Source organism: Gossypium arboreum, chromosome 4 (genome assembly GCF_025698485.1).
Source record: "Gossypium arboreum isolate Shixiya-1 chromosome 4, ASM2569848v2, whole genome shotgun sequence".
NCBI lineage: Eukaryota > Viridiplantae > Streptophyta > Magnoliopsida > Malvales > Malvaceae > Gossypium > Gossypium arboreum.
This window is the reverse complement of record NC_069073.1, coordinates 10,189,932-10,209,414: the sequence shown is the minus strand read 5'-3', so window position 1 is coordinate 10,209,414 and position 19,483 is coordinate 10,189,932. Positions and strand designations below refer to the sequence as shown.

Sequence of the window (19,483 nt, the reverse complement as noted above, 5' to 3'; positions counted from 1 at the left end):
CGAAAGTGCCGTAAAAATTGGGTGACTAAATTGCAAGATTTCATTCTAAGTGACCAGGATAAAAGCACCTTAAAAATTGAATGATCAAATAGGTTGTTTACCCTAATAATAATAATGATTTTGTTTACAAACTACCCATTTTTTTGTATATTTATCATGCCATAATTATATTTAAAATTTCTTATATTTAAAATTTTAATACATTGATAATTTTATTGACTTTTTACCTAAATATTTTTTAAAAAAATTACTTGTGTTTAGAACTATTTATCAAAATAATATGAAATAAATAGTATTTTAGCAAATTTAATATGATTGGTAGTAATTTGAGAATCTCGAAGCTCAACTGTGACAATTTGAGATCCCGAGGTGACAGGTCAGACATCAATTTGACAAGATAGAGAATATTTAGTCTTTAATGTATATAGCTTTTGTTAATTTGGATCTTAATTTTTTTAGACTTAAAAGTGTAAAAAGCCTTCAAACGATTTCAAAAAAAGCAATAAAGACCCTATATTTTTTTTGCATTTAACTGGGTACTTAAACTTTCAAAATGCATAAAAAAAGCTTTCAAATTTTTTCAAAAAATGTAATTAAACCTTCTTCTTCTTTTTTTTCACTTAATTGGGTACTTAAACTGTCAAAATGCCTCAAAAAGATCATCTGACGGTTAACTTTAATAGTTGACCATTAAACTTAACTTTAACAGTTGACAATTAAAGCAGTTGACAATTAAAGTTAATTGTCCTTAATTTTTTCAGTTAAAGCTACACTGTGCCACAATCACAGCGTGATATGTGACAAAAAAGCATAAAAAAGTAAAAATCAATAAAAATTATAAAGATTATTAAATTTTAATAAAAATATTAAAAATTAAAATATATATATATTGTAAAAAACCATAAAATGTAAAATTTTATAAAAATCAAAAAGTATTATACATTAAATAAAAAGGCTCTTTAACCATTAACTTTAACGTTAATTGTTAAAATTAACGAGCCTTAGTTATTTTTTCTAGTTAAAGCTATTACATGTCACAACATAGCGTGATATGTGACAAAAATTGATAAAAATAAAAATCAATAAAAGTTATAGTAAAATTATAAAGTATTTCTTTTGGTACGATAATTTTATAATTTTTTATGAATTTTATATTTCTTTACATTTTATAATTTTCTTACGACTTTATAAAATTTTATAATTTTTCTATATTTCCATATATTTTATAATTTTTCTATTTTTACTAATTTTAAATATTTTATATTTTTTATTAAAATTTAATAATTTTTATAGCTTTTATTGATTTTTATTTTTATCATGTTAGACTTTTTGATGCATTTTGGCGTCCAAGTATTCAATTGAGTGCAAAAAAAAAGAATAAAATTAGGGCTTAAATTTCTTTTGAAAAACATTGAGGGCTTTTTACACTATTAAATCTTTTTATAGCTAAATTTGACTATCAATTTATTAAAAAGAGTTAAATCACTTTTTAAAGAAAATACGAACTAAAACATTTTTTTAATAATGTTGATGTGGCAATCCATGTGTCCTTCATAAAATTCAAAAGAATAATTTAAAATTATAAAATACTCAAATATTAAATAATTTCAAAATTAAAAAAATTAATAAAAATTCAAAAACTAGTGTGAGTACATGTGGATTGCTATGTGATCTGCTATGTTTAATAATATAACGTTTTAGTTTATATTTTCTTTACTAAAACAACAAGTCAATTTTTTGAAAGGTTGGTTAATGATAAAATATAACTTTTTTAAAATTGAAAGCCAAATTTAACTTAAAAATATAAAGATCAAATTAATTAAAAATATATAAAATTGAGAACTAAATTTTACATTATGTTTAGAAAATATAAAAATATCAAAACATATTTTTGATAAATAATTTGTGATCCATATATTATGATAAATAATAATTATTTTCGTATTATTATATGGATTTCAAGATGTATAATGTATTTACATAGAATTAGTATTTACATTATTATCATTTTAATTATTTTTCAATTTCTTACAATCATCATAACCGTAATTTAACAGTGTCGGGGTTATTAATTTATTATTGTTGCATTACTTTGGCTAGAATCTGTCACCATTTTCAGTTACAGCATGATCGTAGTTGGAATCCACTTACTAATTTTTTATTTTATATTTTTATATCGTAATAAATGATAAAATTTTGGTCTTTGAAACCCCTGTTTATGAGGATTGAGAGGTTGACTATCATTAAATTTGATATAAATTTTCTTATTAATTTTTTATATAAATTTATGAAATAGGAAACTAATGAACATAATATTTGAAAAATGTAAATGATGCATAAAAGAATATTAAATTTAATTAATGAGATCTTGATTTAATGACAAGTTAAGATTTTAAAATTTTATAATTTTATATTTGAATCTTATTTTATTTTAATTTAAGTCCGCATAGGTGAGCTGTATTTTATTTCAAATTCAGATATATTTTGATTATCAAGCCATTATTCTTATTGTAAACCAACTCTTAAATATTAACGAAAAACCATTGATGATGGTTTACAAGCATCACAGTGATGGATTTCGAAAATGTTGAATGAGGTGAACCAATTATTGGAAGATGATGGAAGTTGAGGGAGCAAAGCAATTTTGTTCGAAACTTTCTAGGAATCTACACTTGAAGCTGAATCACATGGGTTATGGCCCAATAGCTATGGCATAATTCCGTTTCCCCAAAAAAATGGGCCGAGCTTGAAAGAGAGGTGGGCTTGTTTTGACCTTTTGTACAAAAACGGCTAAATCTATATACACAGCATCATGTTTCAGCCAATGATTCTTTGTATATATGATCATGTACCTCAAAAACCGTTCCTAAAGCGGACGAGTTGCACTGGAGAAATCGGTAAAATGAATAAATCCCCTGACTCCCACATGACAGGCAGCAACAATTCTACATGCATTTACGGCCATGGCTGAACAACCACGGTTAAATCTATACTGCGGATGAGTACAAAAGAAGGATATTGTTTTTTTGCCGGTGTCTGTCTCCCAAGTTTCAACAATGTTACTCTCAAATCCTCCGGTAATTATTTTATACGGATCCATGTGTAAATGTGTTACTGGAGTCTGATGACGACCATACAACTCAGTGACTGGTTCTAGTTTCCATCTCTCCTGCCCTTTCCTGATATCCCAAAGCATTGCCCTGTGCATTAAGTGTACTCTTATCTCATGTTAGTTTCAAAAACAGACGACTAAAACCTGTGTTCAACATATGGAAAACTTTCCATTGTAACAACACCGACTTACCATTAATATAAGTTTACAAGTGCTCATAACAGCAAACGAGGTAAGACAGTAAATGAACCAATATATTATTCGGAAAAATGAAATAATTCATCTTTTTTACTTACTTATTCAATCCGCCAGTACAGACTAAAGATTTTGAGGGCATAATCGTGAGAGAGAATATTTTTGGTTTGCATATTGCTGCAGTGCTAACTTTTTGCATTATTCTCAAATCGAGTACTACGACAGAAGAATCAGCTGCGACATAGAGTAAGTTTTCATGGCATTTCATGTCCACAGGTTTACGGCGCACAGAAGTCAATCCCACGCAACGATTATCTGATAATTTAGTTGTGTCCCAAACTCTCACCTGTTTGTCCAACAATGGTGAATTAGTTCAGAGAGAGTACAAGCATGAAAGTAGAAATCAAGTGATCTTAAGATACGAATGTTCAACAAGTAAAGGTGGAAAAAGATACCTTAGAATCCCCTGACATAGTCACTAAGTTTGAAGGTTTGTTCCTGGAAATTGTTGGAAAAATCAACTATCGATTATAACTATAGAAAATATAATCAAAGATATAGAATATAAACCTCAAAACTTTCATAATGTTTGTTTCTAAGTTTTAAAAATGGAGAAAAAAGTAATCTTTAAAGGAAAAAGATTCATACCCAACGACTGACATCCATTTAACAGGTTTCTGATCCCCGCAAAATTTAGCCTTTAAAGCTTGTCTGTACCGTCTACCACTAGAACTAAGGGACCAAAGGCAAATAGAACCATCGTGCTCACCACTCGCCAATACTTTGACGTCGCCATTACCTAATAATTTATCAGACATGGTATGAACAGCAGCATGCCGACCTCCAAACACCCGTCGGCAAGCACCCTAGACAGAAAGCATGCAATCAGTATATTTCAACAATTAACGGAGGCCAAGAAAAGCTTACGCCTAGAATTCTATTTGAAACCTGAGCAAAAAAAAAAAAAAAAAGGGTAATAACAAACAACCGACAGGAATTCCTTATAATATCTATGCCCTCCTGCTCAATGCAACGAAAACAAAAGCAAGGTTATCAAATACAACTATGTCGAAACAGGAAAGGCAAAACAATGCTTGGCACAGTACCTTCCACCATAGACGAATTGAGCCGTCGCAATTAGAGGTTAACAAAACATTCTCTTCTGTTTGCGCCTCACTTTGAGCTAAACTAGTTTCACTAAGCGGAAACAATCTGCATTAGGATCATCTCATATATTAAAAATAACTCTAACCTTCTGTATATCGGGATACCCCCATTTTATGCCTAGTGTCCAAAAACATTCTGATGTAAATAAGTATAAATGTTACAAAAATGTCAACAAATTATAACAAAGAAAAACATGATTTGTACTACAAATGCAATGCGGGTGACTGAATGCAGATATTGTCAATTATACAAGGATATACTTCAGATTGTCTCACCTCAAGCATGTAACTCTTGAGTTATGACCAGGCATTGTAACTAATGAGCCTCCACTCATAATGCTGTCGATTTTGGCCATCTTTATCGCAGGACCCTTAGTAAATGAGCTTATGTAAGTTTTTCAATGGCCAACAAATGCAAAGCATCACAAGAGTTAAAACACATGATTACGGAAGCTAAAGGGTCATACTTGAGAAAAGATTATATCATTCTTATCAAGAAGTATATTGTCGACTGAGTAATATCCTTCAGCAAACAAGCTTGCAACAAAAGGATCATAATATTTAAACTGATGCAGCGCGATACGCCGATTCAAATAGGCCTTCCTCACTCCCGATAAGGGGAAATTTTCCGGTCAAAGCTCCCTAGTTCAATTGAATAGAAAAACAGATCATTAAAAAATCCATCTAACAAGAAAAAATTGGATAGATTCATGAGTTTCTGGTTTCCTTTGTTACAGTTTCTTCTAACTTCCTTTACCAAATTCAATACATCTTTTTCAATTAATTTTACTCATATTAAAGAAAATGAAAGTCCAGCCTACAAAAAAGTTGCCTCAAATTAAAGATTCAGTATAAAAGTTGAGAACCGTAAACTCGGCCAAGCAAATTATATGAACATTGTGAAGAAAAAGAAAAAAGAAACCTGAAGCGGTCGAGCCAGATAGAGTCGGAGTAAGCAAATGATTTGAGAGATTTGGAGGACATGGCGAGGTTTGAGAGGTCCCGAAGGCTAAGGAAGGAAGCGCAATGAGCAAATGAGTCATGATCCAAATCGGTAATCCCCGTAGCCATCGTCGCCGGTTGCTCCTCCGCCATCTTCTTTCGATTCAAAGATTTAGAAAAAGAAAGAAGCTCTTCTTGCAATTTCAACTTCTTTTCAAATTGCCAATCAAAATGGAGGTAACGCTTCGTTTTGCATATATATATATATATATATATATATATATATATATATAAAATTCAATTCAATTATTATTTTTGTTATTATGTATGGTTAGAATCTACTACAGGTCCCTGCACTATTTTTTTTTACTTTTATTTCCATTTTTATTTTTTGAATTTTAAAATTCAGGTCTAATTATTAATATTGTTAAAATTTATTAGAGTGACATTTTAAAATAAAAGAAATATTCACTTAATAGTCATATAACAAAAACAAAATTGTAATGAATTTGACTTTTAATATAAAAATTGTAAGTGTGTCAACATTTAGACGTATATTTCAACAATCTTTCACGTTAAAGGGATCCATTTCAACATTCTTTCTCAAAATGACGATCATTCACTTAGTTACTACACTTTAGGTATTAGGAATCTGATTATCTTTTACAATAAAAAAGCAAAGCAACTTATGTAGATTCAAGTGTTAAGGCTTGGAGCTCTTACTTCTATGGCTAAGTAGGGTGCACATTGTTGGTGATGGTATTAGCTAGTAAATCATGGGACAGTTTTAGTGTTATATCAACTATGTATTGATGGTTGAACAAATTTCTAATCTGTTGTGGACCAAAGTCATACTATCTTTTTCGTAAGAAGATTTTGCGATACAATTCACTTTCAAGATTGTTTATGCTCTTCAACATAAAACTCCAAAACAATATTCTTTACATAGGGCTGAATAAAGTTGGTAATACCGAATAAATTATTTGTAACGCCCCAATTTTCGGGAATTCTGTGAATGTTGACAAAATTTCATGCTTTGATTTTGTCATTTGTGAGTGAAATTATGAAATAGGACCTATGTGAAAATGTTTGAAAATGCTATAGGCTAAATTGAAGTGGCCAAATAAATAGGAGTGCAAAATAAGAGGATTTGCATGATAAACCTCCCATTTTACATGAAGTGGCCAACCATCATGTTGTTGTAGACAAAATGTACACTTGATATCCATAATTATGGTACAAATTGATACAAATTGATAATAGGTTAGGTAAATGTTTCATGATAATAGGTTAGGTAAATGTTCCATGATAATAGGTTAGGTAAATGTTCCATGATAATGGGTTAGGTAAATGTTTCATGATAATGGGTTAGGTAAATGTTTCATGATAAGAATTTCATGTCTTTTGTATTAAAGAATTAAATGGATGAAATATGAAGTTTTATTAAAAGAAAAAGGGGTGAAAAGAACAAAGTTTTGTCCATCTTTGTTCATCATAGCTGAAAGTTAGAGAAGAGAAAAGAGAGGAGAAAGCTCTTGAGTATTTGGTCATTAGGAAGAGGAAAATTGAAGGTAAGTTCTTGGTACCTTGCTTCTATTTTTAGGTTCATGAATTCTTCTTGATTCTACCTTAACTCTTGAAGTATATTTTGATTTTTAGTTGTGTTGTGAGCATTTAGTCATGAATTAAAATGAAGGAAATGGCTGTTGTTTCATGTTCTTTTGATGAAAAATGGAAGATAGGTGAAGTTGAGCCAAAAAAATGAACATGCATGTGCCTTAGATGTTAAAGGGAAAAATCAGCTAACATGTTGTGCTTTAAAATGATGAAATGGAGATTATACTTAAGTAAAAATCATAGATATGTGATGATTGATTGGTGATATACATGTTTAAATAACATGCATGCAAGATAGGTGTATGAAAGAGTGAATTGGTAATAAATCTGCTTGGAACAGCAGCAGTAACGTGACTTTGGAAAATCACCATAAATTGTGGGAGATGAATTAGAAGCTGAATAAATTATGTAATTAAAGCTTAATGAGTCTAGTTTCAAATGAAATAAACTAGAATATATTTTGAATTCTGTACAATGAGAAATTTGATTCGTAATGAAGAGTGGTCAGATTAGTCAAACAGTGAAACATGGGAAACTTTGAGAAAAATCTGGTATTTATTGGCTAAACCAAAAATTCTGAAAATTTTATGGATAGAAGATATATGAGTCTATTTTCAGGGAAAATTAACGGCACTTGATTTGGAGTTTCGTAGCTCCAGTTATAAATGATTTAGTGACTGTTGCTCAGGAAGACAGCTTGCAGTGAAATTATGATTATGTGGTAAACATTGACAAAAATTTGTTAATGAGTTGCTTATTAATTTCTTATAAGCTTACTATGATCTGTAGGTGTGGTTGACCTAATATTGTAAGGGGTTAATACGTAGTTCGTATTTGAATAGTTAGATTAACGTGTTAGTAATCTAATTGTAGGCAGTTCGTGTGTGGATCTCGTCAGTATATCGTCGCAAACAGGTGTGTAACTAACACCCTCTTTCTTAGTCTGGATCGGCAAAAGTCGAAAAGCCGAAATGCCGAAAATCGGTATTTTGTAGATTTGCGAGTGTGCGAATGCTCGTGAGGTAAATCGATTAATGTTTTTGGTAAGCTGCAAAATTTGGACTGCAAAGTGCATAATTTCTGTGCCCTCGATATTTTTGGGCTTAATGAGCCAAAATTGGAATGATGGGCCAACGGGCCCAATTCGGTAAGAACCCTCGGTAGTGATTCTGTTAGTACGTGAAAAGTAGGAATATGCATGAAAAACCCTAAAAGCAGCTAAATTACTATAATACCCCTATGTATGGAAAATTACTGTTATACCCCTAGGTGCAAAATTACCGAAATACCCCTAGGGTTAAATTGATCTAAATTCATGTTTGACTGTTGTTATTTACTGCATGCCATGTTGTTATTATATGATGCATGGGATTGGGATATTGACGGAGGAAGTACTGAAAGTGGCTTGTCCACATACTGGAGGCTTTGCCTCAATTCTTTGATAGCTGACGACAATGTCAAGAATTGTGGAGTGTTAAATTTGGGTGGGTTGAGCTATTCCCACATGGAGTGTATGGCTGGTGCGGTGGAGTGTAGTGGTTGGTGGGTTGAGTAGTCTCCCAAATGGGCTTGCATATGTTTCTTGATGTTGCATGTATTTTGAAATGGGCCTATGGGCCATATTGTTATCTGAATAAGGGCTAAGGCCCGGTTTATTATAATCTGAAAAGGGCTTTGGCCCAAGATCACTTATTACCCAAATGGGCTTGCATATGTTATTGATGTTACATGTATTTTGAAATGGGCCTATGGGCCATCTTATTATCTGAATAAGGGCTAAGGCCCGGTTTATTATAATCTGAAAAGGGCTCGGCCTAGTACCACTTTATTACCCAAATGGGCTTGCATATGTTTCTTGATGTTGCATGTATTTTGAAATGGGCCTATGGGCCATCATTGTTATCTGAATAAGGGCTAAGGTCCGGTTTATTGTAATCTAAAAGGGCTCGCCCAGTATCACTATTACCTGAATGGGCTTAGGCCCAATAGGCTTGAGCTGACTTGGACTTTGAATGGGTTTTCCTTACACACTGAGTTTCCCCAAACTCACCCCTTTTATTTTCATCCACGCAGGAAATCCCCAACCATAGTGGGCTTGGAGTTGTGAGGGAATTCGGAGTGGCCACCCGTTCTGAAAGTTTGATTTTCTTCTGGTGAACTGGACATCCTTTTATTTACGTTTGAAGTTTTTGGGCTTTTAAATGTAATAAGGCCACTTAATTATTTTTGATGGTTTTAATATGTATTACTAAGATAGGTAATACTTATTTTAACTGTTGAAATTGGATAGCTTTAAGGCGCATTTTAAAAAAAAAACAACAATTGATTTCAAAATAACACGACAACAAGCAAAGCTTCCGCAATGAAAGTATTTTCCAAAATTAATCAATTTTCCTAAAAATGACTTAATCAAATCGGTTTCCTAGAAATATCCATGACGTTAAGGTGTGGCAATGGCGGTATGCATGTCTAGGATTGGATCCGAAGGAGCTTGGTATAGCGATCCGATGGACTCACCACCTCTTTTCGGTTTCCTACCGGTGCATGACTTCTATTCACTTTAACCCTTAATGAATTAATCTTTTGAACATCAAGTACGATTTTCTGGACTTAGAATGGAAATTTTTTTTTTTTTACGTTTTTGATGTGGCATGCCGGATTCGGCCTTAATGTCTGGGCCGGGTTTGGGGTGCTACATTATTTTTCTCCAAGAATGCATCAATTTCATTATCATAGAACCTTTCTCTTCAATGTTGTGATGTTTAATGAAGTTGTTTTTATAAAAAGCCAAATACATGTTAGCATAGGCTATTAAGAGAAAGATTTACTCTTGCTTCTTCTTAAGAGATACTTCTTCCTCCTTAGCTTTTACAATAGCTTCTTAGAGCATTAAGGAGATACCAACTTCTTCCATTCTCTTGTTCCCATAGTTAACAATTTAGCATTACTAACTAGGATGCTTTAAATATATAAGTACTCGAGTTGGAGTATAACTATAGGTAGCTTTAATGGTTTGGGTAATTTACCCAACTAGTTGGCTCTTTTATCTTTCTTAAAACTTTACTACACAGATTAGCTGATAGCAAGATAAAATCGTGTTTTTAATGTATTTATTTTTAGCTAATTATCGAATAAGATGCTACTAAACTTGGGTTTTTCTTATCAGGAATGAAGTTGGTATGTTGAAATTCAAAATTATACAAAAAGAGGCTAAATTGGAGCAAAAAGCAAAGATGAGGGATAGATTGAAAGATTGAAGATTTGAAGCTTGGTTGGATAAAGATTAAAGATTTGAAATTAGCTGGATAAAGATCTAATTATTTTTTATTTTGTCAAAATCCTATAATTAGTTTAAATTTGATTTTTAAATTTTGATTTATTTAGTGTTAATGTTTGGGAAAATCTAGCTATATTTTAGTATTGGAATAAATACCTGGTGGCTATAACCACCGGAGACTTGGGTTTTGAATACAAAAATTTCCTTTCTTTTCATTTTTCTTCGTCAAGAAGCATTTGGCAATATGTCAATCCTTTTCCAGTTTCAATATTTTGGCTAATTTACCTTCTAAGTCCCTCCATTTTCCACTAAAATCATTTCTAGAATCCATTTAACATGATTAATTTCATGTTTAACTAAGTCCCTTTTAGCTTTAGTCTAATTATCGCTCCGACAAAGTAATCGTAAGATATGAACCCATACTAAATACTTTGCAATTCGGTATCTCTCCAGTATATGGGATAGTACAAATTCTTCCCTTAAAGTTGATTCAATTTCAATTCAAAAAGCACGTGTTGGGCTGGAATTGTTTGACGTACAATTGGGAAGTTGAGTCAACTGTGTTGTATTCAAAATCCCGCAAATAAATTGGCGTGTTCAAGTGGGAGAAACTAGTTGGATTCCATTGAGAAAGATAGTGATTAGATTTTAATGACCCACACGATTGAGGTCGTTGATTCGATTTAAGCTTTTCAGATCACAAGGTTATCGAAGTCTTAAATTACGGGCACATGTCACGGGTCATACCGGAACCGGTTACAAGAGGAAAAGCTAGTGGTTTGAGGCATCCTCGATCGCTGTAACCAACTTATCGGTTGGAAGGAAAAACCTTCTTTCAAAGATTGATTCAAGTTCGGGGTGTATCAAGGCTAAGGCTAAGCTTAAAAATATTTTATTTATCCATTTATTTTATTTGCTTAAAATTATTTTTGCAATTTCGAATCTTTTTTCATTTTATTACACTATGTATTTATTTTATTATCTTTATCAATTAAAACCCTCTTTTTCATTTTTCAGTATTGCTACACACAAGTTAGGGGCACGACTGTGATCGCGACAATAATTTTGGTCATGATAAAAGGCGAAATTGGATAACCAGTCCTTGTGGATTCAACTCTACTGCTCTATACTGCTATTTAGTGTTACCTAGTCATTGGAATTTATATTTGGTGATTTCGACGCCCATCAAATTTTGGTGTCGTTTCCGGGGATTGGAAAAACAATTCTAATTTTTGTTTGTTTTCTTTGACCAAGTTAGAACCGAGGATTATAAAATTTAAACCAAAAATAGAGAAGTTGGCTCAAACATTGCGAAGAGAAGCTATTCGACGCGGTAAACAACTACATCCCGATTTCGAAGTAGGATCTTATACCAAAGATATTTTCTCATTCGATGAACCAGACGAAATGGCAAATCAAACTATACGCCAACTCGCAGCAGCACCAGATGAACAATAGCCGCTATGCATAATTTATTCGGTAGGAGAAATACCGTTCGAGTTGAAATCAAGCTTAATTCATTTATTGCCCACTTTCCACAATTTGAAAAATGAGAACCCCCACACTCATTTGAAGGAATTCCACATGGTTTGTTTAAGCATGAAACCAAAAGGAGTATCTGAAGATCAAATTGAACTCCGAGCTTTTCCTTTTTCATTAGCAGGCTCGACTAGGGAATGACTATTTTATTTACCTCCAGGATCTATTAATACATAAACTGTTATGTCTCAATTGTTTCTTGACAAGTTTTTCCCAATAGCTTGAGTAGCCGAATTAAGGAGAAGTATAGTCAGAATACAACAAAAAGAAGTAGAGTCACTCTATGAATATTGAGAGCAATACAAGAAGTTGTGCACAAGTTGCCCACAATATGGTTTGCCTGAACAGTCACTCTTAGAATATTTCTATAATGGGTTATTCCCTATGGAAATGAAGATAATTGATGCAACTAGTAGAAGAACACTTGTGAACATGACTCCTCAAAGAGCTAGGGAATTAATTTCGACCATGGCTGTATATTGACCATTTATAGAACCTACGAGATAGGTTCATGAGCTAAGTACTCATTCCTTAATAGATAAGATTGACGAGCTTACTAATGTGGTTAAAAATATACTTGTAGGAAAAATGAACCCAGTTCGGTTGTGTAGGATTTGTGTCATGCCTGATCATCCTACCGACTCATGTTCGATTTTACTTGAGGATAGAACAACATAAGTAGATGTTGTTGGGAACTTCCTAATGCCACCTCAAAAGCATTATGATCTGTAGTAGGCCAAATTTGCCTAGGCCCAAATCAAACAACCAAAAACCAAAACAAAAAATAAAAGTCCAAATTACAAGGCCCAAACGACCCAAAATAAAAAACCCTAAAGGGCCCAAAAGGCCTAAAACCTTAAAACCCTAGTGTCACCCCTAGTCCTTTGCCTCTACCACCGCCACTCCTCTACCGCCCAACCGCCACATGCAAAATTAGCAGTAGAAAAGATAGTAGATAGTACCAAAAATATGAAATATTGTATTGAAATCGGCTATAAAGCCACAGAAAACTCAATGTTTTTTTTGGACAGGAAAATATACAAAAAAAAATTGAATACAAAAATTACCAATCGATTCAAAAACAATAAGGTTTTTTTACATTCATTCTTTTATTATTTTTGAAATATATATATAGTAATAAATAAATAAAAATATTTTACTTTTTTGCCAGTGTCTCGCCCTCCGTCTTGGAAGACCGACGGACCCTTGGGGGTTCGTCGAATGGTTGCGATGAAAGTGAGCAAAAGCGAAGATTTCTTTGTTTCTTTTTTATTTTTGAGGGCTTTTTTGGTCATTTTAACCCCAAATCGAGGTTCTACTTGAAAAAAGAAATAAAAGGCAAGACTTTTGGACTTTTCGGCCACCATAGGCAATGGCCTGGCCACACCGCAACCGAACGACCAATGGTAGAAGCTAGGCTAGAGTTGGTTTTGTTTTGAGAGAAAAAAGAGGCTTTCGTTTTTTTAAAACAAATGGCTGAAATGATTTTTTTTTTGTCAAACTTGAACTTATATACCCATGCGAAACAGTGTCGTTTTGAGATTCAAGTTTAATCGCCAAAACATGTCGTTTTGATGCAACCTGTGGTCCGACCCGATCCTTCCCTTAAGATCCACGTGTTTTCACCTAGAGGGGATATTTATGCTTTCGGTCCTTCCGCTTTTTTGGCCCGTTGCAATTTAGTCTTTTTTTTTAATTTTACCTATAATTTTATTTTTATTTCATTTTAACCCCCTGGAGGTCGTTTTGGGGACAAGGAATAATTTCCCAATTGGTCCCCGTTCTTTCACATGGGCTATATTTTAGTCCTTTTGAGAAATGGTGCGCATAAAGATAAGGGATATTTCCGTATTCAGTTAGGGGTGTGCAAAATTCGGGTAAAACCGAAAAAATTTAGCTAACCAACCGAATTCAGTTAATCAATCGGTTAACCGAATTTTTTCGGTCAGGGGTCGATTAATTATTTTTTAATTTTTTAGTTAACAGTTAATTCGATTTGAAACCTGTCGGTTAACTGAATTTTTTTGGTTTAACCGAAAAAATTAATAAATAAAATTATAATATATAAATAGGCCCACTATTCACCTAAACCCAATCCAAACCCAAGTATCCAACCCAACCCAACCCAATCATAAAAATTACAAATAATTTAATAAATAAAAATAAAAGTCTAAAACTATAACTAAAACTAAAGTCTAAAAGTCTAAACTCAACAGTGAACAGACGACAGAAAAAAAAAAATACCTAACCTTCAATTTCAAATCCCTAATTGAAAACTCCCAAAATCTCTGCCAGGCCAGCCTCCTTCCGTCTGGCACTTTGGCGTCTACCACGTCACCATCCATCATTGGCGAGTTGAAGTAGGCTTTTACTAGCTCAAGAGTACTTTCACCAACTAAAGCCTCCATTTTAAGAATGAAACTAGCTCGATATTCATAATCCCAATAGATATCAGCTAGTATTTGTATTTAATAACTGCTTCATTTTCATCTTCGCACCTGAACCCGAACCTGTTTCATCTTCATGTAATAACCATTTGACTGCTTCATGTAATAGCAGTGTTCTTTTCTTGCATGGTTGAGATTTGCAAACTATCCAAAAAAACACAATTAATAAACCAAAAAAATAAAAATAAATGATTTTTATTGAATATTTTGATTGAAAAAATAAATGATTCTCATAGTTATGGCTGGGAGCCGTTGTCCAAATGTTGAAAACTCAGTATAAAAATTACTTGATTTAAAAGCAACTGCTCTTTTAAATGAAGGGAAGTTTGGTTGACATTTTTTTTACAATTTGGTTACTGTTTATAAAGTTTATATGTTGAAAAAGCCTTGAGTTGCTTTTTATTGATTTTAACGCTATGTATTGTTACTGTTTGCATGTTGTTATAAATTGAATTAAAGTTGTTGTTTGAGTGTTTCAAATTAGGCATTTTCATACTGTCTTAAAAATTGAATCAAGCTGCTATTTTAGTGTTTCAAATTAAGCATTTTCATCCTGTCATAAATTGAATTAAAGTTGGTGTTTTAGTGTATCAAATTGATCATGCTGCCTTAAATTAAATTAACCTGTTGTTTAATGTTTCAAATTCAGTATTATTATGCAATCCTAAATTAAATTAAAGTGTTGTTTCAGTATCTCAAAGTAAGCATTATTATCCTATTGAAAAATTGTTAAGGATGCTACTTGAAAAGGATATTTCATTTCATTCCAAAATTTAAGTATATTTACTGCCTTAATTAATGTCATATATTTCTCATGCTATGTTTTTTAAAATGTGTAAACATTCTGTTTAACTATGTTTTAAAGTGTGCAAATTGTGGCGGTTCAAAAGATTATAATAATCTCTCACATTTTTAACATAATCCAACTCAACAATGTTTTTTTTCTAAAACTCAACATCAAAATATATTTAATATTATAAATGCATTTTAATTTATTATATACTTTTTTCTTGCAAAATGTTAACCGAACCAACATCTATTGAGGGTAGTGTTAAATTTCCTATTTCGATAGATTCTGAAAATTCGGGAGTTGGAGCTTCAAGCCAAACAAAGGGGACTACCAGGAAAAGAAAAGCCACTCATCAAAGGTTAGAAGTTTGGTCTCACTTCACTAAGATTATTAATGGTAAGGGTGCAAGTAAGGCTAAATGTAATTATTATCAAAAGGAATTTTGTTGTGATATGAAAAAAAATGGTATAGGGTCATTGAAATATCATATTGGTTCATGTAAGAAAAATCCTAGTAATGTTGTTGACACTAGTCAATGACAACTAGTTTTACCTAGAAAGGGAGTTGAATGGGGGGAAGGGAATCTTTCAACTTGGAGATTTGATCAAGAAGCATGTAGGAAAGGATAAGCACAAATGATTGTGATTGATGAATTACCTTTCAAGTTTGTTAAAAGTGAAAGTTTTAAGAAATTTATGTTTGTGGCATGTCCTAGGTTTCATATTCCTTCACGAACTACTATGATTAGGGATGTTTATCAATTGTATTTAGATGAAAGGGTCAAGATAAAACAACTTTTAAGAAGTTCTTGTTCTAAAGTTTGCTTAACTACTGACACATGGACTTCTTTGTAAAGAGTTAATTATTTGTGTATCACTGCTCACTTTATTGATAATGATTGGAAATTGAATAAAAAGATTTTAAACTTTTGTCCAATTTCTAGTCATAAGAGTGAGTCCATTGGGATGGTGATTGAGAAATGCTTGTTGAATTGGGGGATTGATAAGTTGTTTACTATTACTGTTGATCATGCAAGTTCAAATGATGTTGCTATTGGTTATTTGAGAAAGAAATTTAACCCTCGAGGGGGTTTAGTTCAAAATGGTAAATATCTTCGTATGAGATGCATGACACACATTGTGAATTTGATTGTTGTTGAAGGTTTAAAGGAAATAAATAAATCTGTTGAACGTGTTAGGGGGCTGTTAGATATGTAAGACAATCTCTAGCTAGATTACAAAAGTTTTAAGAGTGTGTTGTGGTGGAAAAGATAGAGGGAAAAAAGATGTTGTGTCTTGATGTTTGTACTAGGTGGAATTCGACCTACTTAATGTTAAACACTGCTCAGAACTTTGAAAGAGCTTTTGAGAGATTTGAGGAGCAAGATACAAACTTTAGGGCTGAACTTGAAAGGGGAGAGGGTTGGCCTAGTGTGGATGATTGCGATAATGTTAGAAACTTGAGGGATTTCTTGGAACATTTTTATGAAGTCACTTTGTGTATATCTGGCACTTCATATGTCACATCCAATATTTTTTTTGATGAGCTTTCTGAAATTGATATTCTTTTACGAGATGCTCAAGTAAATAGTAATGTTGATTTCAATGTTATGGCCATCAAGATGAAAGAGAAGTATGATAAGTATTGGGGTGATATTGATAAGATGAATTTGCTTATGTTTGTTGCTTGTGTTTTAGATCCTAGACAAAAACTAAAGTATCTTGAATTTGCACTTAGTGAAATGTCTAGTTTTGAAAAAGCTTGTGGAATGATGCAAAAATTGAAGGAATCTTTGTATGAATTGTTTGATAAGTATAAGCCTCCACTTCATAGTACTTGTAGCCAATCGAGTGTGCTAACACATGTTTCTCTCGGTGAACCACAAAAAAAAATGGAAAGGCAAATGCAAGCTTTGTATAAAAAGCGTGAGTTGAAAATTTGTGGTGAGGATAAAACATCTGAGTTGGATAATATCTAGCTGAGGCTAATGAGAAATTTGTTAAAGATTTTGATATTTTGTTGTGGTGGAAAGTAAACAGCCCTAGATTTCCCACCCTTTCAAAAATAACCATAGATATGTTAGCTATACCGGTTTCTACGGTTGCTTCAAAGTCTGCATTTAGCACCGGGGGACGTGTGCTTGATCAATATAGGAGTTCTTTAACTCCTAAAATTGTACAAGCTCTTGTGTGTACTCAAGATTGGATTCGAAAATCATCATCATAAGAAGACATCAAAAAGATTGAAGAACAAATCCAAGAGCTTGACAAGATTGAAAATGGTATATTTATTGTTTTATTTTAATAGTTTCAATTTTTTTACCGTATCACTCCTACTTATTTAATTGATTCAATGTTTAGACTTTTCTTGGAATGCAAGACATCAAAAAAATTGAAGAACAAATCCAAGAGCTTCACTAGATTGAAAATGACATATTTATTGTTTTATTTTATTAGTTTCAATTTTTTTACCATATCACTCCTACTTATTTAACTGATTCAATGTTTAGACTTTTCTTGGAATGCATCAGAGCCTACCCTAAATTCATGAGCTTTCGTGAGTTGAAGGGTATGCTTAATATCTTATTCTTGTTAACTTATAATCTATTCGTTTGTTTATATTATTTGATTTTTTTTAAATGCGTATATTTCTATTATATGCTAAATTTTTGCACTTGTTTTTTTTTTTTGGTAGGTTTAATGCAAATGGAGATCTTTTGGAGAGAAAAAATGGATGCAAATAGAGAATATTAAAGACTTACATTTCAATTATGTGTTAATTTCAAGACTTATGTAATGTTTTTAATTATGTAGTGATTCAAAGACTTATGTAATGTTTTTAATTATGTAGTGATTCAATTTGGTTAATTCGGTTAATTCAATTAATTTTTAACTAAAAATAAAAAAACCTATAATTCTCAGTTAATTCGGGGAACCCAATCGAATTAACCAAAAAAATTTCGGTTCGGTTAACGGTTAAAAATTTTGAAAGGTCGATTAATTCGGTTAATGTTATTTTGGGTCTGTTAACCAACTGAACACCCCTATATTCGGTCCCTGTCCTTTTTAGCGCGTTGCACATTAATCCTTATCAGTCTATTTTTTTATTATTTGCAATTTATGACCTCCAAATTTTGTTTAGATTTCAATTAAATCCTCTTTTATTTTATTTCAACTTTATACTGTTTATTTATTTATTCATTTATTTATTTATTACTTCCTTTTTTTACACTTAAATAATAGATTGTTTATACTCTTTTATTTGTGTATTTATTATTATTATTATCATTATTATTTTATTTTTATTTCTTTTCTCGTTATTTTATTATTTCTTCTATTATTTTAGACATTTTCATGTCATGTTTATTTATCTTCTTTAATCATACATTTTCCATTTTTTATATTAATTTACCTTATTTATTTTATTATTATAATCATATATTATTATTATAGTATTCCTTTATTTACTTATTATTTATCATTCTAATATTCTACTCATCTAGCCATTTTATATTATTTCATTATCACTATACGATACATTATATTTAGATATATTTGCCCGTTTTATTTTGTACCGAATAAGCTAAATATATATTATTTTAAATATTGCATTCATATTTGCAAGAGGCATAAAAAAGAATTTTTTTTTAAATCAAAGTAATGTTCATTATTTTGGAATTAGAAAAGTCATGTTCTTAACTTAAAGAATATGGCTTCTTTCTAAAACCAAGATAGTCGAACATTAACTTTAAAATAAAATAAAAACTGGATTTAAATGATGATTAAATGACGTTCATTTTTGTTCTCGAGGATCTAAGGCATTATGTCCTAACTTACGGGACATGATTCTTTCTTCTCGATTAACCTGAAATAAGCCTCTTTTCGTGAAAATTAATTTAGTAATGTCTTAATAAAGGATCGTATTTTAAAATCTCTTCAAATTTTCAGTTTTCGAAACTAAGGACATCAAGTAATTAATTAGGTACCAATTTTGGGAGTAACGAGGGTGCTAATCCTTCTCGTGCGTAACTGACTCCTGAACCCGTTTTCTAGATTTTTGTAGACCGAAAAACATTAGTTTAATAAATCAAACCTCTTATTAAAACGATCAAATTACGGGGTGACCCGATCACAGATCCTAAAAGTGATTGGTGGCGACTCCATTTTCATTTTTTTAAAATAGAAAGTTGATTTCAAAAAAGGTTTCGACAGATTGGCGACTCCACTAGGGACAAAATAAGAGAAACAAGCCGCGAATTGATTACTTTTTGGTCTTTTTTTTCGAAAATTGATAATTTGGTTTAAATTTACGATTCCTTTATTGCATTTCATCCTTCATGTTTTGATTTGTGTGTTTTCTGCATATTTCATTTGCATAATTGTTATATTTTGCCTTTCT

At 31.8% G+C, this 19,483-nt stretch overlaps 2 protein-coding genes and 2 long non-coding RNA genes across 4 annotated transcripts; 2 read left to right on the top strand and 2 right to left on the bottom strand.

Annotated features, from left to right (window-relative positions):
• Positions 1 to 2,815: 2,815 nt before the first annotated feature.
• Positions 2,816 to 4,423, bottom strand: LOC108458803 (uncharacterized). Its single transcript, XM_053026729.1, has 6 exons — positions 4,414 to 4,423; positions 4,293 to 4,327; positions 3,956 to 4,173; positions 3,763 to 3,805; positions 3,409 to 3,653; positions 2,816 to 3,200 (listed from the first exon to the last, which is right to left on the bottom strand). Exons 1-6 carry the CDS (start codon positions 4,421 to 4,423, stop codon positions 2,867 to 2,869), a joined length of 885 nt encoding a protein of 294 aa, XP_052882689.1. The 3' UTR covers positions 2,816 to 2,866.
• A 647-nt stretch (positions 4,424 to 5,070) lies between these two features.
• On the bottom strand, positions 5,071 to 5,665 carry LOC128291860 (uncharacterized). Its single transcript, XR_008281802.1, has 2 exons — positions 5,396 to 5,665; positions 5,071 to 5,115 (listed from the first exon to the last, which is right to left on the bottom strand). It is a non-coding gene; the product is annotated as an uncharacterized LOC128291860 (long non-coding RNA).
• A 1,048-nt stretch (positions 5,666 to 6,713) lies between these two features.
• On the top strand, positions 6,714 to 9,286 carry LOC128291828 (uncharacterized). The gene is made up of 3 exons (XR_008281763.1): positions 6,714 to 6,986; positions 7,906 to 7,947; positions 9,106 to 9,286. It is a non-coding gene; the product is annotated as an uncharacterized LOC128291828 (long non-coding RNA).
• Positions 9,287 to 16,050: 6,764 nt separating this feature from the next.
• Positions 16,051 to 17,063, top strand: LOC108458804 (zinc finger BED domain-containing protein RICESLEEPER 1-like). The gene is made up of 2 exons (XM_017758201.1): positions 16,051 to 16,298; positions 16,397 to 17,063. Exons 1-2 carry the CDS (start codon positions 16,051 to 16,053, stop codon positions 17,061 to 17,063), a joined length of 915 nt encoding a protein of 304 aa, XP_017613690.1.
• The last annotated feature ends 2,420 nt before the right edge of the window (positions 17,064 to 19,483 follow it).

Excerpts from the sequence above, each read along its gene's own strand:
- LOC108458803 (XM_053026729.1), bottom strand. Across the intron at positions 3,806-3,955 it reads AAATGGATGTCAGTCGTTGG|GAACAAACCTTCAAACTTAG; the intron begins GTATGAATCTTT and ends AACAATTTCCAG. Across the intron at positions 3,201-3,408 it reads TGTACTGGCGGATTGAATAA|GGCAATGCTTTGGGATATCA; the intron begins GTAAGTAAAAAA and ends CTTAATGCACAG.
- LOC108458804 (XM_017758201.1), top strand. The coding sequence starts at position 16,051 with ATGGTGATTGAGAAATGCTTGTTGAATTGGGGGATTGATAAGTTGTTT. Across the intron at positions 16,299-16,396 it reads GTTAGGGGGCTGTTAGATAT|GTGGAATTCGACCTACTTAA; the intron begins GTAAGACAATCT and ends TGTTTGTACTAG.